Here is a 26,311-nt window from a genome sequence, read left to right on the forward strand (position 1 = left end):
TCCTGCATATTTGCATACAGTGTTGTGGTTCAAGGTGTGACCTAGTCCAAACATCACTGAATTCAGAGTTTTTGACAGACTTCAGAGGGAATTGACTCAATCACAAAAGGATAACAATGATAGCCTTTTCTAGGCACCACTTAATGATACATTAATACTGGGATCTCAGACTTTGCAGAATACCTGGCGGTGTTATGACAGACGTGCAAAGTGACAGTATTCAGTATTAATAAACACCTTACAGGCACCTGGCAGGCCTTTATGGTTCAAGAAGCTGTTATGGTCCATGGAGCTGTAGAGATCATGAGTGATGTTTTTATTTGGTTGTTTTTTCTTTTCCTCTTTGCCCCCCGTTTTACTCCGTGTGTCCGGATTGCTTCTGTTTGGAATGTAGGTCTTGGTGCAGTTACTTTAGTCACTGTATCTTGCTGCACTTTCTTGTTACTAAGGTACTGTTGCACTCACATCGCCAAAGATTCAAGTGATGCTTCACGAACAGATGAACATGTTTTCAGAGCTACTGCCCTTGCTCTACACTTACCTGCCCGTTGGAGATGGGGATTTCTAATTTTAGGACCACATCCATTGCTTTGCTTACATGTGTTTGGAGGAAGGAATGGAATATATTTTATTTCCTTGATGAGCTTTTGTTTGTTTTGCATTCAAGACAAAATATGATCTGAGTCATGTTTTAAAAACTGTGCCAGAGTTCAAACTGTCAAACTGTATGCTGGTTGTATGGTTTATTGTGCAGGCCATGTAGCATTAATAGCATGGTTTTGATCTAAATAACAACTTATTTATCCAGCTAATAAGTAGTGCATGTTCAGCCTTTAACTTCCTTGAACAGTTCTTTTTTGCAAGGTTGCTTTGTCAAAACGCTGAATTGACTCTCGTTTTGTTGCTCACTAGTTATGAAAAACTTCTCATTGTTTTTAAAGAGTCTAAAGTGGAAATGCTTTTTAAATTTACACTAACAAGCTTGATAAATGACATGCGATAGAATAGCAATGTGTTTTTCTTTTACAGAGGCAAAGGAAATTGTTCTGAAGGCACAGATTCTGGCCGGAGGGAGAGGAAAAGGTGTTTTCAATAGTGGATTGAAAGGAGGAGTCCATCTAACTAAAGAGTAAGGCTTTAAAATTGAAAAAGCATAAATACGTTGCTTCTGTTGTAATATTCAAGCTGTTTACAATAGCTATACGACTGTTTCTTTTAATATATTTCAGTAAACTAACCTTTTTCCTTTGTTTGTAGCCCTAAGATTGTTGAACAGCTTGCTAAACAGATGATTGGGTACAATCTGTCAACAAAGCAAACTCCAAAGGATGGTGTGACAGTTAAAAAGGTAAGATTTTTGCCTCTTAAAAGTAGAGAGCTGTCTTCAGCTGCAATTTTGCATTAATATGCTGGCGTGTATGACATAAATTAATTTTTTTCATTCCTTCTCCAATGCCTGATTGATTGCACCTAGTTGACAGTAGGAAAAAAAATGTTACTTTTTCTTTCTTTGTGTGTATGTATTTTTGTATATTAATTTCAGCATACCCAGCAGTGGAAAAATAAATTCATTTCTGCTACCTGTGTTGAAGGGAATCCTTTGTCATAGGTTCATCCTTCATCAAACACATACCGAGTGCTAGCATAATTGTATATAGCATTAACTGTACATGCTTATTGACATTCTGCTTAGAGAAGTAATATATACACAATTACCTATAGTAATAATACTATCTCTCTTTCATTCACCCTCAGCTTTGGGCAACTGTTATTAAAGACAGGGAGAGATGACTTTGCATGAGGATGATCTCAAAAAACAAAATGTATCTAAAAGTAGATTCTTCCTAACTTGTTGCAGAAACAGAGTAAAATGTGTCTATGGTAGGGGTTCAGCTAAAACATGGTAATTCATTTACCCACGATGGTGCATACTGCAGGGTGCCAAGATTTACTGCAGCATAAATGTATCAGCTCTGTATCAGCCTTAATAAAAGAAGCATAGATTAGCCCTTCAGCAAGACACTCCATTACCTTAGTAGAATTCTGTAAGTCAGCAAATCCTAGCAATTGCCTATCTACAATGTAATATTTGCCTTTCTTGCTTTGTTTTACTAAGCAAGGATCTTCATACAGGTATGTATTGATGCCAGGAGATAATTTCCCATGAGCTGAAAAGAACTGCAGTTCGCTTTTAATATGTTGTGAACGGTTTGGTATATTAGCATAGAAGGGGAACGCCCATCTGGAAAGATACTCTCTAATGAGGGCTGGAGGAAGGTGCACAGGCGGTTCTTCTCTTGGGGAGCAAGGAGAGCGGATTATCATCACTCTTTACAGTTGTTGTTAAAAAGAAATACTAGACATTAAAAAGAAGGAACAGTATCACAATTAAGGCATGCCTGTCAGAGATTGTGATAATACTAATGCTATAAAAAAGGATATATATTTTCCATATTAAGGCACTCTGCTTTGAAAAACTTGTATTGTAAAAGCAGCTTTCTCTTTTAAATTCTTTGGTTTTATTCTTTTGCGCTAGTTGACCTACTTTGAATACATCAATACAGGAAATTTCATTCTTGTCTGAATGCAAGTCTGTTCGTACACTTATATATTCAGTTCTGAAAAAGAAACTTCTAATTTTCTTCGAAACTGAAAGGGAAGAAAGGTATGGGTGTTGGGTTTTTTTGAAATTCATTGTTCAAAGGATTTATATTAAGACGATTTTCGTACCATGTATAGAATAACTGTAGGTGGTTTAACCTGTAATCGCTTACTCCCCATCCACATGTTGCTTGTATGAATAAACAATGGTCAAGAGTAAGCAGTTGGGTCATATGTGAAGTTTAAGGTGAAGTTTGAACTACTGAACTTCAGTTATTTATTTTGGTGGTGCAGGAAAGTATATAGTCTTGATAGACTGTGTATTTTTCCTTTACTATAGAGTTATAGAATCACAGAATGGTTTGGGTTGGAAAGGACCTTTAAAGATCATCTGGTTCCAACCCCCCTCCCATGGGCAGGGACACCTGCCGCTAGACCAGGTTGCTCAAGGCCCCATCCAGCCTGGCCTTGAACACTTCCAGGGATGAGGCATCCACAGCTTCTTGGGGAAACCTGTTTCCAGGGCCTCACCACCTTCATAGTGAAAAATGGCTTCCTTAGATGTAGTCTAAATCTACCCTCTTTCAGTTTAAAGCCGTTACCCCTTCTCCTATCACTACAGGCCCTTGTAAAAAGTCCCTCTCCAGCTTTCTTGTAGGCCCCCTTCAGGTACTGGAAGGCTGCTAAAAGGTCTCCCTGGAGCCTTCTCTTCTCCAGGCTAAACCACCCCAACCCTCTCAGCCTGTCTTCATAGGAGAGGTGCTCCAGCCCTCTGGTTATCTTCACGGCCCTCCTCTGGACTCGCTCCAATAGGTCCATGTCCTTCTTATGCTGGGGGCTCCAGAGCAGAGCTCTCAGGAGAGCAGAGTAGAGGGGGAGAATCGCCTGCCTTGACCTGCTGGTCCCGCTTCTTTTGATGCAGCCCAGGATATGGTTAGCTTTCTGGGCTGCAAGTGTGCATTGCCAGGCCATGTTGAGTTACCTGGAAACTTTTCAGGACACAGCTTGCAAGTATTTTGTTACTGACGCATGATCAACTGGTGTAGTGCTTTTCACTGGGAGAAGTTAATCATCTGTTGTCATAGACTTCCATTCTGATTATAGAGTTGGCTTTTAAAAGCCCTGGGCCAATTCATATCTTCATCACATACATATGTAACAAGGTATAACAATAGCATGTTTTATGATATTTTTGGTGTTGAAGACTTAATTCTTGGTGATGTATGGTAAGAGCATATATCCTGTTTTAAATTGATTAATGGTGTAGTAATTTGGCCGAAGGTATGCTAATCTTTTCCCCATTGCTTGTTAGACAGTAAAGAAAGCATGTCTAAAATCATGCATCTAGGTCACCAAAAGACCATCTCCCAGAAAAACTAATGTGTTCTAAAAGCGTTTATCTTTTCCAAAGTTAGCTCACTCTAGGATCTTCAGAGTAGCTAAAGGAGTTGAGGCATTCACGTGTGCAGTATCAAGACTGCAATGTCAAACACTGAAATTCTAATCAAGGAGGAAACTACAGTAATGTGACTAAAAGTATGAGTTTAGCAATGTCTAAAATGTCATTTAATGCAGCAGGTAGTTAATGCACAGAAAACGCTGGACAGATTCTTCAAGCTTGCAAAGAGCAGTGAGGAAGTAGAGAGTTAATAGGAATTTTTGTTCTACTTCAAGGCATATTCTCCCTATGTGTATGTACATGTAGTTAAAAATTGCAGTTCACAAAGAATAGATAGAGCATGTTTTTACGTTTTGTGGGTTTTAAACTTTTTGACGTTCTGGGAAGTTTGGGCGAACTCATGTTTTAAAAAATCAGGTAATAAACGTCTTTGGTTATGAAGTAGCTTTCTGCAAAGCAAACAATGAGCTAGTGTCAAGTCAGGGAGTGGAAGTCACATACCCTTTACAGGTATTTGTAAGGAAGGAATAAAATATAGACATTTTCTACAATTAGTATAATTATGGAGAAGAAAATGGAGTTTTCAGCTTTATTTGTCAGCTTGTGCCCCTACTACAGAATTTAAAGCATCAATTTAGATTAATGTTTCTTAAATAAACAGCAGTCTCCTCAGCTCCCCTCTAACTTGGAAGCTATTTTGTGAGTTTACATAAAATCCTCTTATGGCATCTTGGAATTTGGAGAGCCTGGTTATCTGAGAATACAGTCTTCTCTTATCATGACAACCTGAGAATTTGCTACCTGTGTTTTCTCTCCAAGCAATAACAGAATTAACATTTTGAATATTTGATTCAGTAGAAAAGAGCTGTTATAGTTACCCTCATGAAATTAGATGTGTGACTTAAACTTTGAGGTAATGATTTGTTTTTGAGAAGGAAAGCTTGAAGTTATCAGGAATTTTTAAAGAAAACTGATTTTCCCCCAGGACATCTTAAATATAAACCTGATGTGGTAAAATAGATAATGATGCTTCATATTCTTTATTGTAAGCAAAACAGACAAATTATGAGAAAAGTCAACAGTAGGTTCAATTTCTCTAGTCTTAACTGTTCATTAATGTGTTTGCATTAGTTTTGTTATGTGAATGATAGGTAGACTCTAACAAATAATATTTATAGACCTTGAACACCAATTTCCCTGGCTGTGCTCTGCATCAAACGGGGAGGATGGTGAAGGAAAGGGACTGTGTTTTGGGGGAGAAATGAGAGATGCTGCACAGTCGGACAATTTTTACTATACAATAAGCCTGCCTACTACAAAGGAGATAGACTTTCAATAGTTTTGTGAATTAAGACAGAGAAGTATTTGACAATGTTGACATGGTTAGTTAGCAACAGTGAGGACAATCACTTGGGTCAGAAGTAGTAGTTGAAAAGATACCTGATTTAGCGATGTAAGTTCCTGTTGTGTGTTCCTGCTGTGCTTGCAAATGAATTCCTTAAGGCTCGTTGAGTGGATTCCCATCCTACGTCCAGCCCTGATCCTGAGCACTCTGCAAACTGTCTGAACAACTCGGACAAGATCCAGTCAGACCAGCTGGTTTTATTGGATCTATGGCTAAAGCAATTCACTCACGTTTTTCAGATACACTGATGCAGGATATGTAAGAAGGTGAAAACATGCATACAGGTAAAAAGACTAATAGTAGCAAATCAAGGGTGGTTTCCATAACTTTGCTTATTAACCTGATAAATCTTGGCAGGTAGCCGATGAGCTATATGTTTCTGAAGTTGGCTTTTAGCATCCCTTTATAGTAGCCTAAAATAGGCAGATGCTTTTAAGTAGTATGGTAGTTTTCTAGATTCTTGTTGTCTCCTACAGCCTAGTTTTCTTTAGTTTGCTTTTGAACAGTCGCGTATTTGAACTATTCCTTTATGTCACCCTATGTTCTATGAATCAAGCAAGATAAAAGTAGAAGGAAACTGAATTACTGTAAAGAAAATTTCTTCGGAGTCTAAAAATCCCATAAAGATATAGCATCTTTCCTTCCATTCTGAGCACAGAGGGCTTTATTTAATTCCTTGTCTCTTACTTTTTTTTCTGTTCTGTTAAGATGTACAGCCTGGCAGAAGGTAAGTACATTCTTTCTTATGTACTCCAGAGTAGAACGTCAAAAAAGCGACTTGGGTGAAAGTATAGTGCATCTTTCTTGTTTATAGTCCTTGAACTATGAAAACCCCAGGAATACTTATTTGATGGAACACATCTTGCTGGGTAGGCAGGGTTTTAAGACTGCAGGTATATACATGCCTCTCAGCCCTAAGGAGTTTGAACTGCTGACTAATAGAATGAATTTCACCTTATGGTTCATTCAGAGTGTTGGTCTTTGTCTACAATTATTGTTCAAAACTGTCACTTTATAAACAGAACATGTTAGGAAGACACTGCCACTTATTCCTTTTTAATTATATTAATTATATTAATCTTAGGGAAGTGATTTTCCTGATTTCTACTACTTCTGTTGAAAGATAGGAGATAGTTCTGCTAAGGAAGAATGTAGTTGATTATGAGAAGGAGAAGCTGTGGTGCTAATTAAGTTGCAGAGGTGGCTGCTCAACTTCCAGGTTGAAAAGCAAAACCATAGTGCAGAGCAGAACTGCGCTCTTTGTACCTGAGAATATGGCACTTGTTATGATCATATGGAACGATTAGTAATGATCGTATGCAGGGTGGTTTTTGTTGGTTTTTTTTTTGTGTGTATGTTTTTTATGTTGTTGTTTTTAAAGATGAAGAATATTTGAGGGAATTCAGTGTTCTTGCATCAAAACATAGTTTCGTGAGTCCTCTGCCACGTGTAAAACTACTTAATCTCTGAAATTTCTTTAATAGCTATTGCTAAACCAATTGATTGCAAAAATCAAGAGTTCAGATGAAGGGGAAGGTATAATTATTGTAGTACTCAAATGGAAAGGGCTTTGGCATATTTTTGGGAGGAGAGAAAATTGTAACAAAGGACTTCTATGGGCCATTTCCCCCCTCCCAATTTTTGTGTGAGTTCTTGTAGATTCCAATCATGTAGGATTTGAATAATCTTTTTTGTTGCGTGCTGAGGTATCTGTCAGATATTGGTACAAAAGGGCTCTGTAGTTTATAGTAATAAATAGAAATGAGCAGCTTTTTGGAAAAATAAATTTTTATTTTTCTAGAATGTGCCAGAAGGTACACATCTGCCTGTCTCTCTTAAACTGGAAGTAAAAAGCTGGGTGGCAGAATTATCTGTAAACCCATTTCTTTAGGAAATACTTAGGCAGGGCAGGAATTCAGTGCTGAGAGTATAAGTGTAGGATGGCATTCTGTCAGAATGAAGGGGAGAACTTAAGCCCAAAGCCTTACTGTTAAGGAACAGCGCCACTGGTGCAGTGCATCAGGAAGCCAGCGTACCCTCCTTTACATCTATGTGACTTGCAAGACTGTACTCCCTTGTGACTTAAGTTTTTCTGGGGGCAGTGTGTTAAAGTGCTTGTTGGGAATAACAAGGCAGTATGGAGGTCCCCTTTATGGACACAGCAGCATCTCTGATTCTCTTTTTGGGAAAAAACTCAACTATTTGGTGTTCCTGGTTTACACTGCTTGTTGCATACCCCAGTGAGGACAGCGGCATTGGGGGAGTCTCTTATTTAGGGAGAGAGGATTTATTGGGGGGGAAATCACTGGGTTGTAATATCTTGTAACAGCAATGAAACAAACTTTTTCAGGACAGCGAGTGTCAAACTGCTGCATTTTAAGGCAATGCAGAAAACGTGAGCCATAATGTTCTCTGCCTGATCACAGCAGAGAGAAATACTGTCCCTTGTTGGTTTTGTTAATTTTTAATTGCATTTTCCATTGCGAAAGATTTTACGACGTTTGCTACTGACTCCTCAAGGAAGTAACGCTATGTTCAAATTAAGTGTCACCAGCTAGATGGACCAGTCAGAACTGTTGCTATGTCTTTTTTTTTCCCCTGTATTCATTTTTAGGTGATGGTTGCAGAAGCACTAAATATTTCCAGGGAAACATACTTTGCAATTTTGATGGACAGAGCCTGCAATGGACCTGTTATGGTTGGCAGTCCCGAGGGTGGTGTTGACATAGAAGAAGTTGCAGTTACTAGCCCAGAACGTATCTTTAAGGTATTAAAATAACATTTTTTACTACAAATTTTCCTAGTCAGTTATCCAAAATAATAATTTTCCCCCCTTTCTCCTTCCATTTTTCTTTCTTCCATGTATGGAACAAAGACAATAAGAACCATAAAAATTGTGTTTCACCAAATAGGGGATCAGACCTATCATCTAGTAGATGAATAAATCATGTTTAACATCTGATTTTATTAGTGTTTGTGTCTCCAGCTCGATTTAGAAAAAGAGTTTAAATCTGGCTGTTACATGATATATTAAACTCAATATCTGAAATGTTAAATGAGTGAGCTTCATTTTCAGGAAGGTACACAGTTTTTTCACAAGTGGGTCAGTGCCAATATGGTTATTGTTTCTGTGGTTGGTTTTTTTATTAACTGACAAAGCTGTTAATTATTTCTTTGTACCTGGATGACTCTTGCATCTGAAATACTGTTGTAGTAGCAACTGTTGTAGTTGCTTTCTTAACGATGACTATATTTAACTACTTTTTTGGTTACTGTGGCATGATAATGAGTGGACAAGCTATTCATCTGGGAAAATAATTGATACAATCAAGTATAATTATTCAAAAACTTGTAAAAATATTTAATGTGCATTTTAAAATTATATAAACCTCACAGTGTTATTGGGCAGTGACACCATTGCCTTGAAAATATTCCAGAAGATGTCATAAAAATTAACAGACTAAATATTTGTCAACGCCATCTGTACAGTAATTAAAAGTGAAAACTGATGTCACATTGTCTTGTCAGCATGCCACCCTGAAGAATTATAGTTTTTTTGGAAGGACTGCTTCATAGTTGGTGTGGTAATTATAACATACCCTATAGGCAGCTGCTATAGCCTCAGTCTCAGAGAACTTTGGCAAACAGCCATGCTTTAATTACTAATTTGCAAATGTATACTAAGTGTTTTCCTTTTGAAGTTATAAATCTCCATTCAGATTGAATATTTATATTTATGCACATTCTCTTACAGGAGGAAATAGATATTTTTGAAGGTATAAAGGATCATCAGGCATTGCAGATGGCAAAAAATTTGGGATTCAAAGGGCCTTTGCAACAGCAGGTAACTCAATCTACAAACTCAGTTTTTATTGAAGACATTTTAGCCCAGCTATACAGTAAATGCTATCCAAATAGTCATAAAAGGCTAAGTGTCCATTAGATCAGGACTGTTCTGACATTTTAAATATTAAATTGCACCTATATAATTGTCATCAGGCTTTAGCAATTTGAATAAGGTCCTTATCGTTCAAAAGTGAAAGTCCCTGGTCTTTGAAGCAATTGATGACACATGCTGTTACACCACGTGGGATTTTTTTTATTTCATTGGAATTCCATTGGAGCCCAGTGAATTACATGCGTAGAGCTTTTTTGGAAGTTTTGACCTTTAATATGGGGAGAAGTAAAAGTGTATCTGTCTGTGCAACTGAAATTTTTTTTTCCCCCAAACTTCAACTCAAACCCAGAAGTCTGCGTCTATTTAGTATCTTTATATATATATATAAGAATTCCATTTCCATATTGTGCACAAATATGCAAGATATTTTTCCTTTATGTATAATTTTTCAGAGAAGAAAAAGCTTGTTTAAGCTACTTTTGCCTGTTTTTTTCCATAGTATCAAACTGTCGTTTTTGTATAACTCCTTTATTTTTAATTCAGCAGTTTAATTATTTTCTATCCCAACTGTGCAATTAACAAATGCATAACCATTAAGTTGATTAACATTTGAAGACTTAGCTGTATATCTAATGAGGAGGAATGATTGTGTAGAACCTTCCAACCCTTGAAGAGTTCTGGTACTTAATAATTAACAGCAATACATGGACTCTTCAGCAATACATTCAAATAATGCTGCAGTGAAGGCATTTCTTTCCTTGTGCTATCAACTCAAAGGAATTTACTGAAGCATAGGGACCTAGTTTTTATTCAGACAAATCCTAGTATTTACTTGTACATTTGTGTTTTTGGGTTAGGATTTTATGCTTTGTCTCAAAGTGACTCAGTACTTGTAGACCTGGAGAAAGAGAAATGCTGACATTAAGCTGCCTGATTCACAGAGGTGCTGAAAGATCGAGCTGCCCTTAATAAAAGTTAAGTTTTTCTGGTGATCTGTTAAAATTACAGCAGCATACTGGGGCAACAACAGCTTTTCAGGTTGCCCAGAATCAATGTGTGGTTGCACAGTAGGGGACTTCCTCCGTAGCGTCACTGTTGGTAGCCTTACCCATGTGGTATTAGGACAGTTTGTCAACCAGAGTGTCCATACCAAGGAAACTGCTGCCTTGGTGGGTGCAGATTTATAACTGATTTTTTTTTTTTTAAAGTTAAAACCACTGAGAATGCTTCAGCTGATGACTTTTGAGCCGGAAAGAACTCATAAGCAATTTGTATACTGCTTCCAAACTGTAATTCTTTAAAGAGTTTGACATGTTGGTCCCAAAACTGGGCAGAGCCCTCCAGGTGCAGCCTTGCCAGCACTGAGTAGAGGGAGATCGGAACATCCCTCACCGTGTTCTTCCTGGTGTAGCGCAGTAACAGCATCGAGTCTTTCCAGTCGTAATGTTTTCCTTTCTTATGAATGATGTGAGAGAAAGCTGGCTTCTGGGGTTTTTATTCTCATTCACTTTGCTTATTAGGAGAGGTTCAAAATATTTTTGGTTTGTGTACTTCAGTTAACTGATCAGTAATGAAGGAACAAATTTGAATGCCTCTTTATTAGTGCACTTCTTCATCTGCAAACTTATTTCAGCTAATAGGTTGTCAGTGTGTAATGAACCAAAGGGATTTTTTTATGCATGTTCATGTTGCTGCTGTTTAAGTTCTTCTATTAATGGAAGAATGTTTTCAGAACAAAAGGCTTGGAAGTTAGTAGTCAGCCACAATACTTTCGGCCACAGAACGAGTCACAGAGATAGATGGTGTGGAACAATAAGGAACAAGCAAGAGTATCTTGTAAAGAGTAAAGAAGCATGCTTCTAACATAATTTCTTCAAGGAAACATTTAGACTGATGTAGGAAGGAGAAATGTATGTTTTTTTCTGAAGCCACTAATGTGCACATACTGCTTTATGGTTTCTGAATTTAGACTGATTAACGTGAATGCAAGTTAGATCTCAGCATACTGAAGAATATGTCATTATGAACTGTTAGGCACTTTCCAAATTAAACTTGTCATAGTAATCGTGCTGTTTATTTTGTAGAAAATCTCCAGTTTGTGTAGTCTTTAGATGCACATTTACTAAATGTTATGCAGTATCATGATGCTGCATTATAGCAATTTTAGATACTATACAAATATGATTAAGAAAACAGAAATAAAAGCAGCAATTATCTAGAGCTAGTGTGCAATTTAATACATTAAAAATAATCAATAATGGTTTACCTTTGCCTTGAAAACCTTAACTTTTATTTTTCTGTGTGGTAATTGTACATCGCTTGATCAAATTTAGGCAGCAGATCAAATTAAGAAGCTGTATAATCTTTTCTTGAAAATTGATGCCACTCAGGTTGAAGTGAATCCCTTTGGTGAAACTCCAGAAGGGCAAGGTAAGAAACTGAAGGAAGCAAATGAATGCATTATAATTCTTTATTTATGCAAACTATAAATTAAATTGCATGGAAGGCTGTAGCAGCAGCTTTGCATTAATTTCATTTTGTAATGTAATTTAAGCAACAGTCATAAATAATCCCATGGCAGATTTTACATTTCAATACCTTTTGTAATTTCATTCAAAAACTGGAAGTATCGGCATCTACATGTCACGCTTAGTGAGAAACAGAGGTATTTTCTGCTCTTCTGCTCTTTGTACAAAGTTGGGTTTTTTCTTGGTTTTGATTTGTCTTCGATATTTTGTTGTTAATGTTGCTAGAATTCCTGAGATTATGCAGAAAGAAACTTGTTATTTTACATTTGTAAACATATAGACAAGTTAAAATCATAAGTGTATGACTGTGCAACCTGCTAGAGCACAGGAAAAATTCCAGCTGGAACAGACACTGAGATACGTCCTTTGGGAAGAAAAAGGGTAATAGATCTGCCTCCACCATGAATACAGGACTAAGAAGGTATAGGGTAAATGAAAGGAGCTGGGTTAGCTTTCTTGTCACTCTAGTAGTAGGTTTTCCAGCTGAAACCCTTCCTTCCATTTGTCATTTTCATCCAATTAGCTTGGACAAAAGGAGAAGAGGGACTAAAGATGCCTGTGGTACACTGACATAGAGTAGGGCTGATCCAAGCGGATCATAGTTACCACCTCACAGTTTCATTTGATGGCAGACCATATTTATCCTTGCATTCATCCCTAATGCCAATATTTTCTGGTATTCATGCCGCCTCCCTTTTTATTTCTTCTCTTTAATTTAAATAGATAAAGGTGAGAAGTTGTGGAGCTTGGGGGGAGCTAGCTGAGACTTCAGTGTCAAAGGTTGCTGTTTACAAGGACGAGTGACTTTCTAGTAAAGGCTCTACCTATAATATCATTTTGTGACTTGAGAGAAGTCCTTGACATTGGGAAATGCTGGTGGGTGTTTCATGACAAACATTGATAAGGAATACTCAAGAAAGACAATTCCAGGTTTTAACCAACTTTATAAGATAAGCCTACACATTAAAGTGGAAATCAGAAAATGGCAAGAGAAAGCTTTTGTGCATTTTAACAGACATTAGGAATGTGGCTGCTTCATTGCAGTTCTGGAAAATTTTGGAAAAAGACCACTGCTATGTCAGTTAAGACCATGAGCTCCGTATAGGAGTCAGCACCAACTGAAGGAATTAGCATTTTGAAAATACTTTTTATGTGCCCACAGCTAGTTGGTAAAGTAAACAGCTTTTCACTAAAAGTCTGTGTTTTTGGCACAGTGGGTCAGGAATTTAAAAGCTGAATTGTGGCTAGAAACTATGCAGTCTCTTCCAATTGTCCAGTCTTCTTTTTTCCTTTTTTATTAACAAACCAAATGCAAAAGAATTGGCAGACAAACGTCCACAGCTTAAAAGGAAAATTCTGCTGGTAATGTACTCTGAAAAAGTGCTAAAAGATATAAAACAAATCCTGCCCCACCCCATTTTATTAACACATCTTATAAAGTGCTGTTCTTTGTTATAAAATGGGCTCCGGGACTTTAAAATGCCCTATTCTAAAGTGATATTTTAAAAACAAATACAAAAAGGAATATCTTGTCTATTAAAATATGAGGATAATTCAGAGACAATAACAATGATCAAATGTGTGATCAGTTGGGTTTTTTTACCATAATGAGCTGATTTCAGGTTAAACTAAATTTAAAGAACATATTTATGAACTAAATGTATGCATTCTGCTTTTCAAACCTTTTTTTTTTTTCCCCTGGGCTTCTTCAAATTCCTTCTTGGTTGTGTTTTTTGATGTTCTTGCCACAGGAATCCTTTAGCTCTCTGGATGAGAATGATTTCCACCAAATGCTTTAACTCTTTATTTGAGAATCTTTCACAGCGTTGTGTGCTCAGATTTCCAGCTCATTTGATGTACCATAATAACATGCACACTGAATCAATAGTTTCTGCGTTGTAAACATTATTCAGCTTAATAAATGTAAGTCAAATTCTGAGCAACTAACTCTAGGGCCATTGGTTCTTAAGTAATTTGTGAAGTGTGTATGGGGGGTAAAGAGACAAAAAGCCCTGCTGTTGACCAGTGTAGTTCTACTGTAGCCTGTATTTTAAATGGAAATAGACAAATTGCGTTCAGAACCTAATAGACTGTTGTTTTTCCCTGCTATTTAAATAGATCCACTGGCTTCATTAAAATCAGTTGGGAATGAGGTGAGAAGGACATTTTCATTTTGTGTTGCATGGTGAACTTAAAGCAGAACAATGAAATAGGGCTTTGTAAAATGAATGGTCTGGATTTTTCATGTTCTAGCAGTGTGCAACGCATGACACTCTTGACCTTTTGAGGATGAATGGGACCTTTAAAGTAGGTGTGACAAAAACTGCTGGAACTTCCCTGCGAATAGTGATGCTCACTTCAAAGCAAATTCATTAGTATGTTTGTCTGCTATGACTGATGTACTTACCAGGTTTACTCTGTGGGTTCAAGACCACTGATATTGTAAAACCCAAATTTCCTTCCTCACCAAATTTTTTTTTACTAGAATAATTGACCAAGATACCTTAACAGTACAGGGCAGTATGGAAGGTACTCAGTAGTCCTCATGCTCAGTCAGGTGTCAGAAATTGGGATGTCAGTGACAATTGCCTTCTATCAGGCAGAGAAATGAGCTTGAGGGTGAGGTCTTTGTGCCAGGACTAGGCTGTTCCGATATTCATGCTTGCTAGTTCAAAATGAGCTCAGATGACTAGTATAGAAGGACTTTACTACCCTGTTATTTTGGCAGAGCAAAGGGCAAAATCCCCAGTTCAGCACCTACATCAGCTCAGCCGCGTAAACCTGCAAGGAAGACCTTTAAGTGTGTCTTGGGTATCAGTGAGTGGACACTGTAGTCCTGTATAGACACCGAGAAGGAATTGCGAAGGGGAGAGACAGCACTGTCAGATAACAGAGTAGGGGCATCGCCGAGGTGTGGAGGACACATTTGGCTGGGTACCAACACAGGGGGGATTGGTAGACAAGTAGGGACAAGTGAAGGAGAGGACAGTTGGGAACGAGAGGAAGCAAAACTAGTGGTCCTAAAGAACCATGGTGGTACTAAATTTGCATCTTTGCTAGAGTGCTATGAGGTGGCACTGTGGAAAAAATAAACTGATTTGGATAAGTTGCCAGCTTAGCTTTTCTGGAATGACTGTGCATATTTAGCGAGCAGGGCTTAATTTGAGGGATGGTAGGAGTTTTTAATGCTGTTTTCTCTGAGGTATTTCCCCATGTGTTTCACATCCAGGAAGCTGAGGAGCGGAAACAGAGTGGGTTTCAAGCTGTGAAAGCCATCTTACTAGCAGACATACATAGAAGTCTTCCTGTGCTTATTTCTTTTTTGCTAGCAGTTTCTCCATCTGAAATGTCTTAAAGAAAAATGAATATAAAACAAATGGAAGAACATTTGAGTAGCTTAATGCAGTTATTTCTAATGATAAAATATAAGTCTCTGTATGTAGACCATTATTCCAGTCAAAGTAATGGTTAAGATGGATTTATTTCTTGCTGTGTTTTGTGTTCTTTACTTGTGAATTTCCATAAGAAAATACATTGTTGTATGTACTTCCTTTTGTTTAATTTAGTAGCAAATTCTATGTTGACACTATTGGGTCAGAAGCCTATAACTGCCAATTTCTCTGGGTTTTTTTGTTTTGGTTGCTCTTAGTGTAAGTCGTTGAATTGGCAGATGACAAAAATCCTACTCTGCTAGCAAAATCAACAGAAATACTCTGTGACTATACATGTTGAGCTGTCTTTGATATTCGTTTAGAAGAAAAATTTCATTTGTATAATCTGTCATGCATGTAACAATGTGCTTTTGATGATGCAAATGGTTTGATAAATATTAATAGGTGTTTTTCCTGCTACTTTGTACAGCATGGCCTTTGTTAAAGATGAATGTTGTGTTGAAATGAGATTCTGTTAATGTGACATTGAATATGTTCATGTCTAAGGTAAAACAGAGCTCTGAAACTGCAGTTTTACTCTAGCTTTGAGTTGTTTTAGCAGTTTAAGGAACTGAAAACTTGACGAAGAAAAATGGTACAGGTTTTAGTCCATTGTTAAAAAAACAATGCTCTAGTACAGTAGAAGCGTATTATGAACGTCAGACATTTCTCCTTTTGGCAGATTCTCACGTGTTGGTTGACCAGGTAAGATCTCGACTCTTCCAAGAGGGACTTATTGTACACAAACCCTCATTAATGGTTTCCTGAAACTGCAGTCACTGAAGCTAAATATGATCCTATTTTAATTTAATCTGGTTTGGTTACAAATCAAATGTATTTAGAAAAACCACAAAACCCCCAGCAACATCAGCAATCCAAAACAAGAAAACCCAATGCAAATCAAGATGTACAATTGAGACTCTCCTATTTCTGTGCTTTGTTTGCTGTTTACTTAGATATTTTCTCCTAAGTTAAGCAGTTGTACATTAAAAAAAAAAGAGGCATTTGTAAACCAAGAAAGGTTGTGTGATTAGTTATTTCAATTGATGTGTATCTATATCAAAGACTAAAAATTGTTTTTGCAACTAGAGGCCAATTAGAATTAGAGACATGTACAGTGCTCATGAGTGGGTGCCTATGTTCCATGTATGCATTTCAATAGCAATATGAATCAAAACACTGCAGAAAGAAAAACTATCTGATTTTTCTGGATGCAGCTTTTAAAGGCACTTAAATCTGACTGGTTTGCATTGAGAAATCCATTATAGTTCAGTTAGTAATTATAATCTGGATATAGTACAAATCTAATTACTTAAATAGTAAAATGTAATATATAAAATACTTATAAAAATATATAGTCTTACATTTACTTAGTAGTAAAGTACATAGTACATTTACTTAGAACATTTTAATCTAATGAGGTGCTTGCCTGTGCAAACCCGTAGAAATAATAAGTCAATAAATAGGCAACTAAGCATTCACTCTACATACATTTCTTTTACTGTTTGTGTTTATGTGAATGTTATGTCTGCCAGCTAGTCTTTGGTATCTATTGTTCAATATAGTCAGGTTTAGCTACTTTTCAGTTTGTTTTTACAACCATAGTGGATGCTGACATTGATGAGAAGTTTTGTATTTACTTTTAAAATTTTCTTTATTTAAAAGTCATCTTTTGATCATTTTTACCATATGTTGGTTTAAAGTTGTTTTAACTTAGATCTTTAGGGAAATAATGTGTGTATAGCTAATAACGTTATAAACTAAAAATACAGCTAAGGAAAGCGTTTTGTCTTGCTCAACTTTAAATGCATACAAGTTACCAAACATTGCTTTGGATTGCTAACCTGTTGCCTGTTATATCTGTCATACTTGCAAAATACTGAAAATAGACTCTTTTATGAAATTACTGCAGACCATCTGTCCACATCTTAAAAACTACCTTCATAACTAATGGGAACGTCATTTAAAGCAAACATAGAGGATCATCCCTTGACAAAGGCACGTGACTGTAGTGTGGAGGTGCTTGCTGTACCTTTCCTCAATATAGGATTTGAGGCAAAATTACCCTCCTACACTGGACCTAATGCTAGAAGTTCAGCTGATTGTATGTTGGAAGCAGTATCAGTCCCTAAGCGACCCTCTCCCCCTCCCTGCTGTAGTTGTTGTAGTATTTCAGAAGCTCTAACTGTAATCTCTGAATGCCTATATGTTGTTTTATATTTTTTTCTTTAGTTGTTTGTTTTGATGCCAAGATAAACTTTGATGACAATGCAGAATTTAGGCAAAAAGAAATATTTGCCATGGATGACAAGTCTGAAAATGAGCCTATAGAGAACGAAGCTGCCAAATATGACTTAAAATACATAGGACTGGATGGAAATATTGCTTGCTTTGGTAAGAACAAATAAATCCAAAAGACATTTGAAGACAAATTCATACTTGTTGAGTGTATAGACTCTGTTTACATGCTGACATTCAATCCACCCTTGACAGTATTTCAGTCTATTTTGCTGAGGTTGTCTGTCCTTCCACTAGTTCTTGCAGGAATGAAACTAAAATTGTGTTGAAACTGTGATGAAGGCCACAGCAGCAGACAGGCAGGGCATGTGTGATGCCAGAGAGAAGACGGGCTAAGGGAGAAGCCTGTGGTGTTTCTACGTTCTGAAATTTTAAGCTGATGCAATTGGTCTTTCCAGTAATTAAAACAAAACAAGAGAAGTCATCAAAATTTGATCATTACTTTTTAAAAACGAGACTGTGTTACTCAGAAGGCACTCCAAAAATGTGTGTGTAAAACCATGATATTCCCATTTACAAATGAACTGAACTCCATTTCCCTTTAAGGAAAGCTGTTAAAGAAGCTGCTTGGTTGTTAAAAGGAAGAAATAGTTTCTTATTTTCTTGAAGATTCTGTAGAACAGAAATTGCTCTTGTGTTTAGAAGAGATAAGTAAAAAAGTCAGCTATGCTCTAAATAATTGTCATTTTGTACAAATTCTTTTAGCCAGTACAACATTTTATTATGCATCTAATTGAATTAATTAATTTATCTCAGCTTGATGAAATGACTGGTTTTAGAATATGTCCAGTATTTACATTGCTTTGACGTGTACTCTAACCACAAATCTCAGAGATACTGATAATATGTTGCAGTTGATTCAGTGAGTGACAGTGAGATTTATTCTCAATTTAAAAAAAAAAAAAACAAACCCCAAACCAAAAACCCCAAACAATAAGTGGCAACACTGTTGCTGTTGAATTGCAGGTGACAGAGAAGGCTTACTTTGTCCAGCAGGAGAAACTTAGTGGGGAAAAATAATTTGCATCTACTTTCCCTAGCTCAGAGGATGTTCGAGCCCATGGGAATGCTTTTAGACTGGTGCAAACACGAAATAAAAGGCAGTTTCAGGAGCATCTGGTACCTGTCTTCAAACTCTAGTCATCTGTTTTACAGTAATACAAAGCATCGTCTACTGCCATCAGAATGATGGGAAGGGAGCTTAAGGAGTCAATTTGTCCTTTGTGTCTTGTGATGTGATCACCATTCCCAGAAGTTTTTGTTTCTCTCTTTTTTTAAAAAAAAATCAGACATTTTTGCATTTCCACAGTTACCATTCCAGTGCTCATATATGCTTAAGGGAGGGTGCTTGTGTAAGTCCTAAAATTGCAGTCATAAAGAAATCTAAATGTTCATGCCTTTGCACCAGATTTGAATTATTTGTTGCATTGAATATCCTTAATAGGTACTGACCTATTTAGAAATAAATATTTAAGTAACATTTTGAGCCATGTTACATGGTTATGCTGATACATTTTAAGCCTTTTCACAAATCTTATATGCTTTTATGTGAAATATAAGCACTTGATGTTTACAATTACAGTCAATGGAGCTGGACTTGCAATGGCAACATGTGATATAATATCCTTGAATGGTGGAAAGCCAGCCAACTTCTTGGATCTCGGCGGGGGCGTGAAAGAAGCACAAGTATATCAAGCATTCAAGCTGCTGACTGCTGATCCAAAGGTAAAGAAGTTGGGTTTGGGACCAGAAGCTTCCCCATGCAGCAATACAGCTGTGTCACAGGGCTATGAATAGTATGGATGAAAAATACAGATAATAGTGTGAACATCAAGGATGAGTTACTAAAGGGCGATCCTAGAGGAAAATTATTTCGCTGTGAACCACTGCAATGACTTTTCATTTCCTGATCCACACTCAGGTTTGGTAGGTCTCGAGGGGATGCTTTCTCAGAGCAGTTCAGCACAGAAATGCAGATGTGGTAATGCTGGGCGTTGCAGTGCTGAACTTGGAACATCAGGCTCCTAAAGTGGGGTGCTTTAGATACTTAAAATACTATTCCTAACAGTGTAATGCCACGGTAGAGTGAGAAAGAAAATGTAAATTAAGCAAATAACTGATACTCAAGGCTGATTTGTACTCTTTTAAGCTCAAATTTTCTAAAATATCTGGTTCTGCACTGCAGGATAGTAGTCTCTGTTTAATTAACATTCACAGGCTGGCATCATAGCCTGGTACGTTCTAACACTTCCTTTTGCAGATGGAGGTGCAGTTGCTCTTTTCTTTTTGAACAACAGGAGAGGACATTAGCCTGTGTGTATTGAGTAGAAGTTATTTCTAGAGATGCATGTTCACATGCTGAGGTCATTGGTCCCCTTTGCAGACAGAAGTAGAATATCTACTGAGAGAATATTGATCAGGCGTAGGCAATGGAGCAGTGCCAGCTGACCATCCCTGCCAATGCGGAGTTATGCTTTCGTGGGTAGCCAGAACTCAAGTTGCTGCAGATTTTTTTTTTTACTAATGGAAAATCTGTCGAAGGGCTTTGATCATCTTTTCTGTTTCCTGCACCCAAGCATCTCTGCTCAAGTCCCAGTTTCAACATTTTCTTCTTTTTGTGGATCTGGCTTTATCTCCATTGTCTCATGTTCCTGTGCTTCCATATGTTTTCCTCATGTTCGTTGTGTCTGTGATATTAGCTCCTCTAAATACCACCTTCCTGTGAAAATTGCATTACTGTACTTGTATACCCTGTGCAGCAGTAAGTGACAAAATGTTGTGACTTTTCAAATAGAGAAGGGTATTTTTTGCAGCAAAATTTCAAGGCAAAATCAGGAAGAAAATTTACAGTACAAAATAAGAACAGTTCAACTTGATATTGTAAGCTCTTTGCAGTTTTAACTCTTCTTGCATGTCTTTAAGGCACGTGGTACCTTCATGGCTCAACTATACTGGAGAGAGTCATCTGCAGTATTTAAAACATTCTTCCTGGATCTTTTTGCACTCCCACAGACCTGGATTGTGCTGGCCCTTTGTTTGCAGAGGTCTAGGTTTATTCTCTTCCCAAGATCCACAGGCAGAAAACTGGTTGTCTCTTTCTACTTCGTGATCTTATAAACTCCAAGTCATTGATGTGCCTAAAAGAACACAGACCTGGAGAAGTAGAGAAGCAAGATGTCTTGCCTGGGGCAAAAGAGAGGCAGGATGGGACTTGAGATTCATGCTAGAAAACCTGAGAGTTTGTCTCTCATTGTCTGATGCTGGTAGACACTGTTATGCTTGTCTTCATTTGTGTGATTTTTAGCTGTTCTCAGGACATTACTCGAAGATTTGTTTGTGCATGTTTGGGTTGTTCTGCAGTGCATAAGTATGCAGATGTGTGATGATCAAGGTTTGGCTGAAATATAATTTAGTTCTGAAACTTGTGTTAGTGCTGGAGAAGCAGGTGCAGTAAGATCTTAGATACACAACTTAGCTGATGAGTATCACTATGCTAAATAGGTTCTTCTGTTTGTTACAGCACAAACAGCAGGTATTAATTTTGGTGATGAAACTTACTGAGTTTAAACAATTTTAAAACAAAAAGGCATTTCAGTAGCTCTCGGCTATATAACATCTGCACGCCCAACATTTGACTTGTAAATGTATCCTTCTTTTATTGTATATTCTGCTTATATATTACTGCTTAATGCTAGCTGCTTACACCAGGGCTGGTGAAGCTACGCTAATTGAGGCAGGGGGGCAAAGTAAAAGGTAGCATGGAAAGGACCTGAAACAGTCATTTATGCTTGTGTCTATGCACAGCTGTCACTGTGCCATTCCTGGCTTTAACTGGCGAAAGATGCAGAATGCTTTAGCCTGAATGCAGCACAACTCATTCCTCGTAATTTGTTGCCTCCTCTCTTCTTTTTGAATGCCTTTTCTGATCTTTTCTCCATTTGCAGGAAGAATCACAGGACAGTGCCATTGCACTTCCCTTTTGTTCTCTTTATTGCACTCGAGGAAAAAGGGAGGATGACTGCTTAGAGTCCCACTAGACTCTGTTATTTGGTGTGGTGAAGGGGAAAGAGGGTGCTTCTGAAAGCTGTCTGCTCCAGAGGATGTCGTCCATAGCAGATTTGGATGCACGTATGTCAATGGCATTATTGTTGGCCACAGACATTGTGGGTTTTATCAAGATCTATGCTGTTGCCCATTTTTCAGTTATTAGCATTAGTTCTTTTGAGCCTAGCCCTGCACGTGACCCGTTGTACAACAGCTCTTCTCCCTGAGAGGCTTGCCAGGTTTAGGTGAACAAGTTCTGAACTGTTTCTTGTCAACCCCTTCAATTTAACTGATCTTACCTTTCTTTTTAGTCACCGTGACCATCAGCAACACTGTTTGTATTCCACATGACATCAGGTGAAAAACTTCCCTTAATGGTAACTGATGAAGAATATGTATGAGATTAAATTAAGATTAGTGAAGACATCTTGATATCCTGGTACATAATAGGAGACTCTTGCAGCCCTGGCAGTTATACCAGCCTAATATCAAAGCCCTTTTTTTTCTTACTGTTCTGCAGTTGAATATTAATATAAGTTTACTAGCTATTAAAAAAAAAATAAATTTTAAACATTTCATGTTTTATTTCATCCTGTTCAGAGAAGACAGCAAATTACTGTCATTTCCTCTCTTCAAACATCAGGTCGATTATCTTACTAATATACAGTAAGGTAATTTAATTCTTTCTTAACTAAAAGTAGGTTTTCAATCCCCATTGTGGCTAATGCAGCACTCACCGTTTGGATCTGGTCACTGGTTTCCCTGTAACCTTTCACCTGATTCCCGCCTTGTGTGAGAAGATAAAAATTTGCTCTTGGGAACTTGAGGGCGATTAACTGTTGTAAATGCCTCCAAACAACATTAAGCCTCTGAGGAATGACTAAACAAACAAGTCTGCAGGACTGTAATATGGAGAAGCACTGCCTTTTAGTTGTGCTGAAATATGGCGCTGGCAGTGCTAAGGACATTGCAAGAGAAGAAATCGTCCAGAGGGAAATGTTCAACTGCACTTTGAAATAGATCTCTTTCTCTCTCTTTAGTTGCCTTTAAAATGTCTATTTTGTATTAAAGCAAAAAAAAAATATAGGTATGCCATGATTTGATTTAGAGAATCTGGGGATATTGTCTTTGAGAAAAATGAAGATCTTGGCTGGTTTGCTGCTGCTTTAATCTGGCTGTTGTCAGTGTCTATAATTCTTTTAAAAAAAAAATAAAAATCTTTTTTTTGTTGCAAAAGGTTACCCACTGGCTTTTGGATGGAAATGCTGTCTCTGGAGTCAGTGACCCTTTTATACTCTGCTGGTCTTGTTTGCAGTCTGCCATATCCAATACTTCCTTAGGTCAGACAGGTCGTTGCAATTCCAGACTTTTTTTCTTTCTTCTTTTCCTCTTTCCTGCCTGTCTTGTTTCTATGAGTTTGTGCTGTGTGTCTGTGTGCTGCTTTGACCTTGGCTGGATGCCGGGCGCCCACCAAAGCTGCTCTGTCACCCCCTTCCTTAGCTGGACAGGGGAGAAAAAATATAACGAAAGGCTCATGGGTCAAGAAAAGGAGAGGGAGAGATCATTCACCAATTACTGTCATGAAAAAAACAGACTCGACTTGGGGAAATTAGTTTAATTTATTACCGATCAAATCAGAGTAGGATAATGAGAAAGAAAACCAAATCTTAAAACATCTTCCCCCCACCCCTCCCTTCTTCCTGAGCTCAACTTTACTCCCAAATTCTCCACCTCCTCCCCCTCAGCAGTGTGGGGGGACAGAGAATGAGGTTGTGGTCAGCTCATCACATGTTGTCTCTGCCACTTCTTCCTCCTCACACTCCTCCCCTGTTCCAGTGTGGGGTCCGTCCCACAGGAGAGAGTCCTCCGTGAACTCCTCCAATGTGGGTCCTTCCCACAGGCTGCAGTTCTTCATAAACTGCTCCAGCGTGGGTCCCTTCCATGGGGTGCAGCCCTTCAGGAACAGGCTGCTCCAGCGTGGGTCCCCCACGGGGTCACAAGTCCTGTCAGCAAACCTGCTCCAGCATGGGCTCCTCTCTCCACGGGCCACAGGTCCTGCCAGGAGCCTGCTCCAGCATTGGCTCTCCACAGGGTCACAGCCTCCTTTGGGCATCTACCTGCTCAGATGTGGGGTCGTCCACAGGCTGCAAGTGGATATCTGCTCCACCATTAACCTCCATGGGTAGCAGGGGAATCTCTGCTCCAGTGCCTGCAGCACCTCCTTCCCCTCCTCCACTGACCTTGGTGTCTGCAGAGTTGTTCCTCTCACATAGATAGTTGTTCCTCTCTTCAGCTGCAGTTGCGCAGTTTTTGTTCCCCCCTTCTCAACTATGCTATCCCACAGGCACTGCCACCATCACTGATGGGCTCAGCCTTGGCCAGCAGCAGGTCCATCTTGGAGCTGGCTGGCATGGGCTCTGCCAGACATAGGGGAAGCTTCTGGCAGCTCCTCACAGAAGCCCCTGCTGTACGCCCTCTGCTACCAAAACCTTGCCACGCAAACCCACCCAATACGGTCTGCTTTGGCAGAAAATGAAGAGTCTTCCCTCTTTTTAGGTAGTAACAGGAGAGGGGAAGATGGCTTCATTCTGGGTGTTCAAGCTGCTTCATTGCTCCTCTTTGTCCCACAGTCAAATACAAGATGTTTCCTTCAGTATTTCAGAGGTTCCGAGTGATGCCTTGCTCTCCCCTGCATGTATGAAGTGCTGTTTCAGCCATCCTCATTGAAGTCCTCATCCCTGAGTGCTCTCGCATCCTTACCAAGCTGAACAGGGGCTTGTTTTTATTCATGCTGAAGACCTGGACTGTTATATTTACCGTATGAGGACAATTTGTAGGATTCAACACAGTTTTGGAAAGGCTAAAGCTGAAAAAAACAGCCTTGTCAGTAAACCTGCTCTCCGGCACACTGAAACTTGGTTCCCATCTCTGCCCTCTGCTTTGGCTGGAGTCATCCCACATATCTGACACTCTAAATTCCTGCAGGTTTGTGTCTCAGCTTTTTTATAGATGTTGCAGAGAGAGTCAACATAAAGTTTCAGCTGTCCGGTGGGCTGAATCATGTTTTTTGAAGACCCTAGTGAGTTATGAGACCTGCTAATAACTAGGGTCTTGGTGAGATGTATTTAGTGACTACAATTAGGCAAAGGCCAGGAGCATCTTACCTGCAACCTGAAGCAAGTCACTTCCTCTACCTTTTTCTCCTATGCTGTCTTAATAGAATAAATAATATTCTATAGGTTACTGGTATAGGAGAGTTGCCCATTAATGCTGACATAAATGGTATGTGTACTTGAGATATGACCCAGACGTAGGACTACATAGTCTTTCCTCAGGCTTTTGGGTACACCTTTTCCCTTGTTGTTCTGTCTCCCTAACAGGAGCTAAAACAGAAATATGATTATTATAAACTAAGCTGTAAGCAGGTTTCTTCTACCATTGACTGGCTCTAGTCCTGAACTTAACAGTTGACTCCTAATAGAAAGTAACGCTGAAATACAGACAGTTAAAGGCCACAATTTTTTGTTCTTGTTCTCCTTTTCCTCCTAAAGCTTCTCTGACAACCTTTTTTTGAAGCCTGTCATTGATGATACAACTAAAGACTTACCAAATCAATTGATGTTAACAAGTGTTTGCTTGTCATAAAAGCAAAATACTATTGACAGATTGACAAACATCTCTCTGGAAAAAACATTCCATATTGACATCTGTTAACTTATATCCAGGGAATAATTAATATCAAACACATGGAAAACCTAATTTGGTTTTTTTTTTTTCCTTCAGCTATTCTTTAGTTCAAATTCAAATTAATGTTTTATTAATATGGAATAAGCATTCTTATTGCTGTCACTTTGCTTTGCGGATTTGCTTATGTCAGATGCATCTCTCTGTCCACCTCAGTGATGGGAAAAGTAATGGCACTGTCTTGCCATCAAGTTGTGCGTGAAGCAGAGGTCTTGGGGCTCTTATTTTCCAGCATCTGAGAGAGTGAACAGAATTCAGAAAGAGGGTATTATTAAATCATAATTTTGCAGTTCACTTATTTTCCAACTGTGCTTGGTGTGAAAGTAATACAGTTTATCCATCCTTATTATAGAAGACATTTTTATCACCAGTTTATCCTTTTGGCTTGAGGGATTTTTAGTATTAGTTTTCTTAATACTGTAGTCCATTATGTGGCAACAGAAGGGATAACATTATACTAAGAGGAAAGATTTGGGATGTTTTCACAGATTTCAGAAATAAAAATAAGGTTGCCTTGTATAATTTATTTGGTCTTTATTTTGGGTGAATTAATTCAGAATTGGGTGAGCTAGTTCAGTTAGGACAATTCAGAAAGTCTGCAGACATTCAGGCAATTTGGAGTGTAGTAACTGCATCAGTGTGTTCCTGGTATGTTTGCTCTCACTCAACTTCTTCACTATGAGGACTGTGAGGCACTGGCACAGGTTGCCCAGAGAAGCTGCGGATGCCCCATCCCTGGAAGTGTTCAAGGCCAGGCTGGATGGGACTTTGAGCAACCTGGCCTAGTGGAAGGTGTCCCTGCCCATGGCAGGGGGTTGGAACTAGATGTCGCTTGCAACCCAAACAGTACAAAAAACCCCAAATAAACAAAAAACCCCACAGCACAAATCCCAAACAAACTTAAAAAGGCTCTGAGAGTATTGTTTCTAACTAGGCTTGTCTGTAGCTGAGGGTTTTGTCCTG

At 38.3% G+C, this 26,311-nt stretch overlaps 1 protein-coding gene across 3 annotated transcripts in view; it reads left to right on the forward strand.

The window, feature by feature from the left end:
* The window catches only part of SUCLG2 (succinate-CoA ligase GDP-forming subunit beta), a 133,114-nt gene that overhangs the window by 57,707 nt on the left and 49,096 nt on the right, over positions 1-26,311 (forward strand). For all 3 annotated transcript variants that reach the window (XR_012661009.1, XM_075095710.1, XM_075095711.1), the window contains exons 3-9: positions 1,030-1,129; positions 1,258-1,348; positions 8,020-8,172; positions 9,160-9,249; positions 11,637-11,733; positions 17,495-17,656; positions 19,143-19,285. Coding sequence is in view for 2 of the 3 variants with exons in the window: in XM_075095710.1 (XP_074951811.1) it covers positions 1,030-1,129; positions 1,258-1,348; positions 8,020-8,172; positions 9,160-9,249; positions 11,637-11,733; positions 17,495-17,656; positions 19,143-19,285 (836 nt within the window). In the remaining variant the exon portion in view is untranslated. The remainder of the gene's footprint in view (positions 1-1,029; positions 1,130-1,257; positions 1,349-8,019; positions 8,173-9,159; positions 9,250-11,636; positions 11,734-17,494; positions 17,657-19,142; positions 19,286-26,311) is intronic.

The sequence above is a fragment of the Phalacrocorax aristotelis genome, chromosome 6 (assembly GCF_949628215.1).
Source record: "Phalacrocorax aristotelis chromosome 6, bGulAri2.1, whole genome shotgun sequence".
Lineage (NCBI taxonomy): Eukaryota > Metazoa > Chordata > Aves > Suliformes > Phalacrocoracidae > Phalacrocorax > Phalacrocorax aristotelis.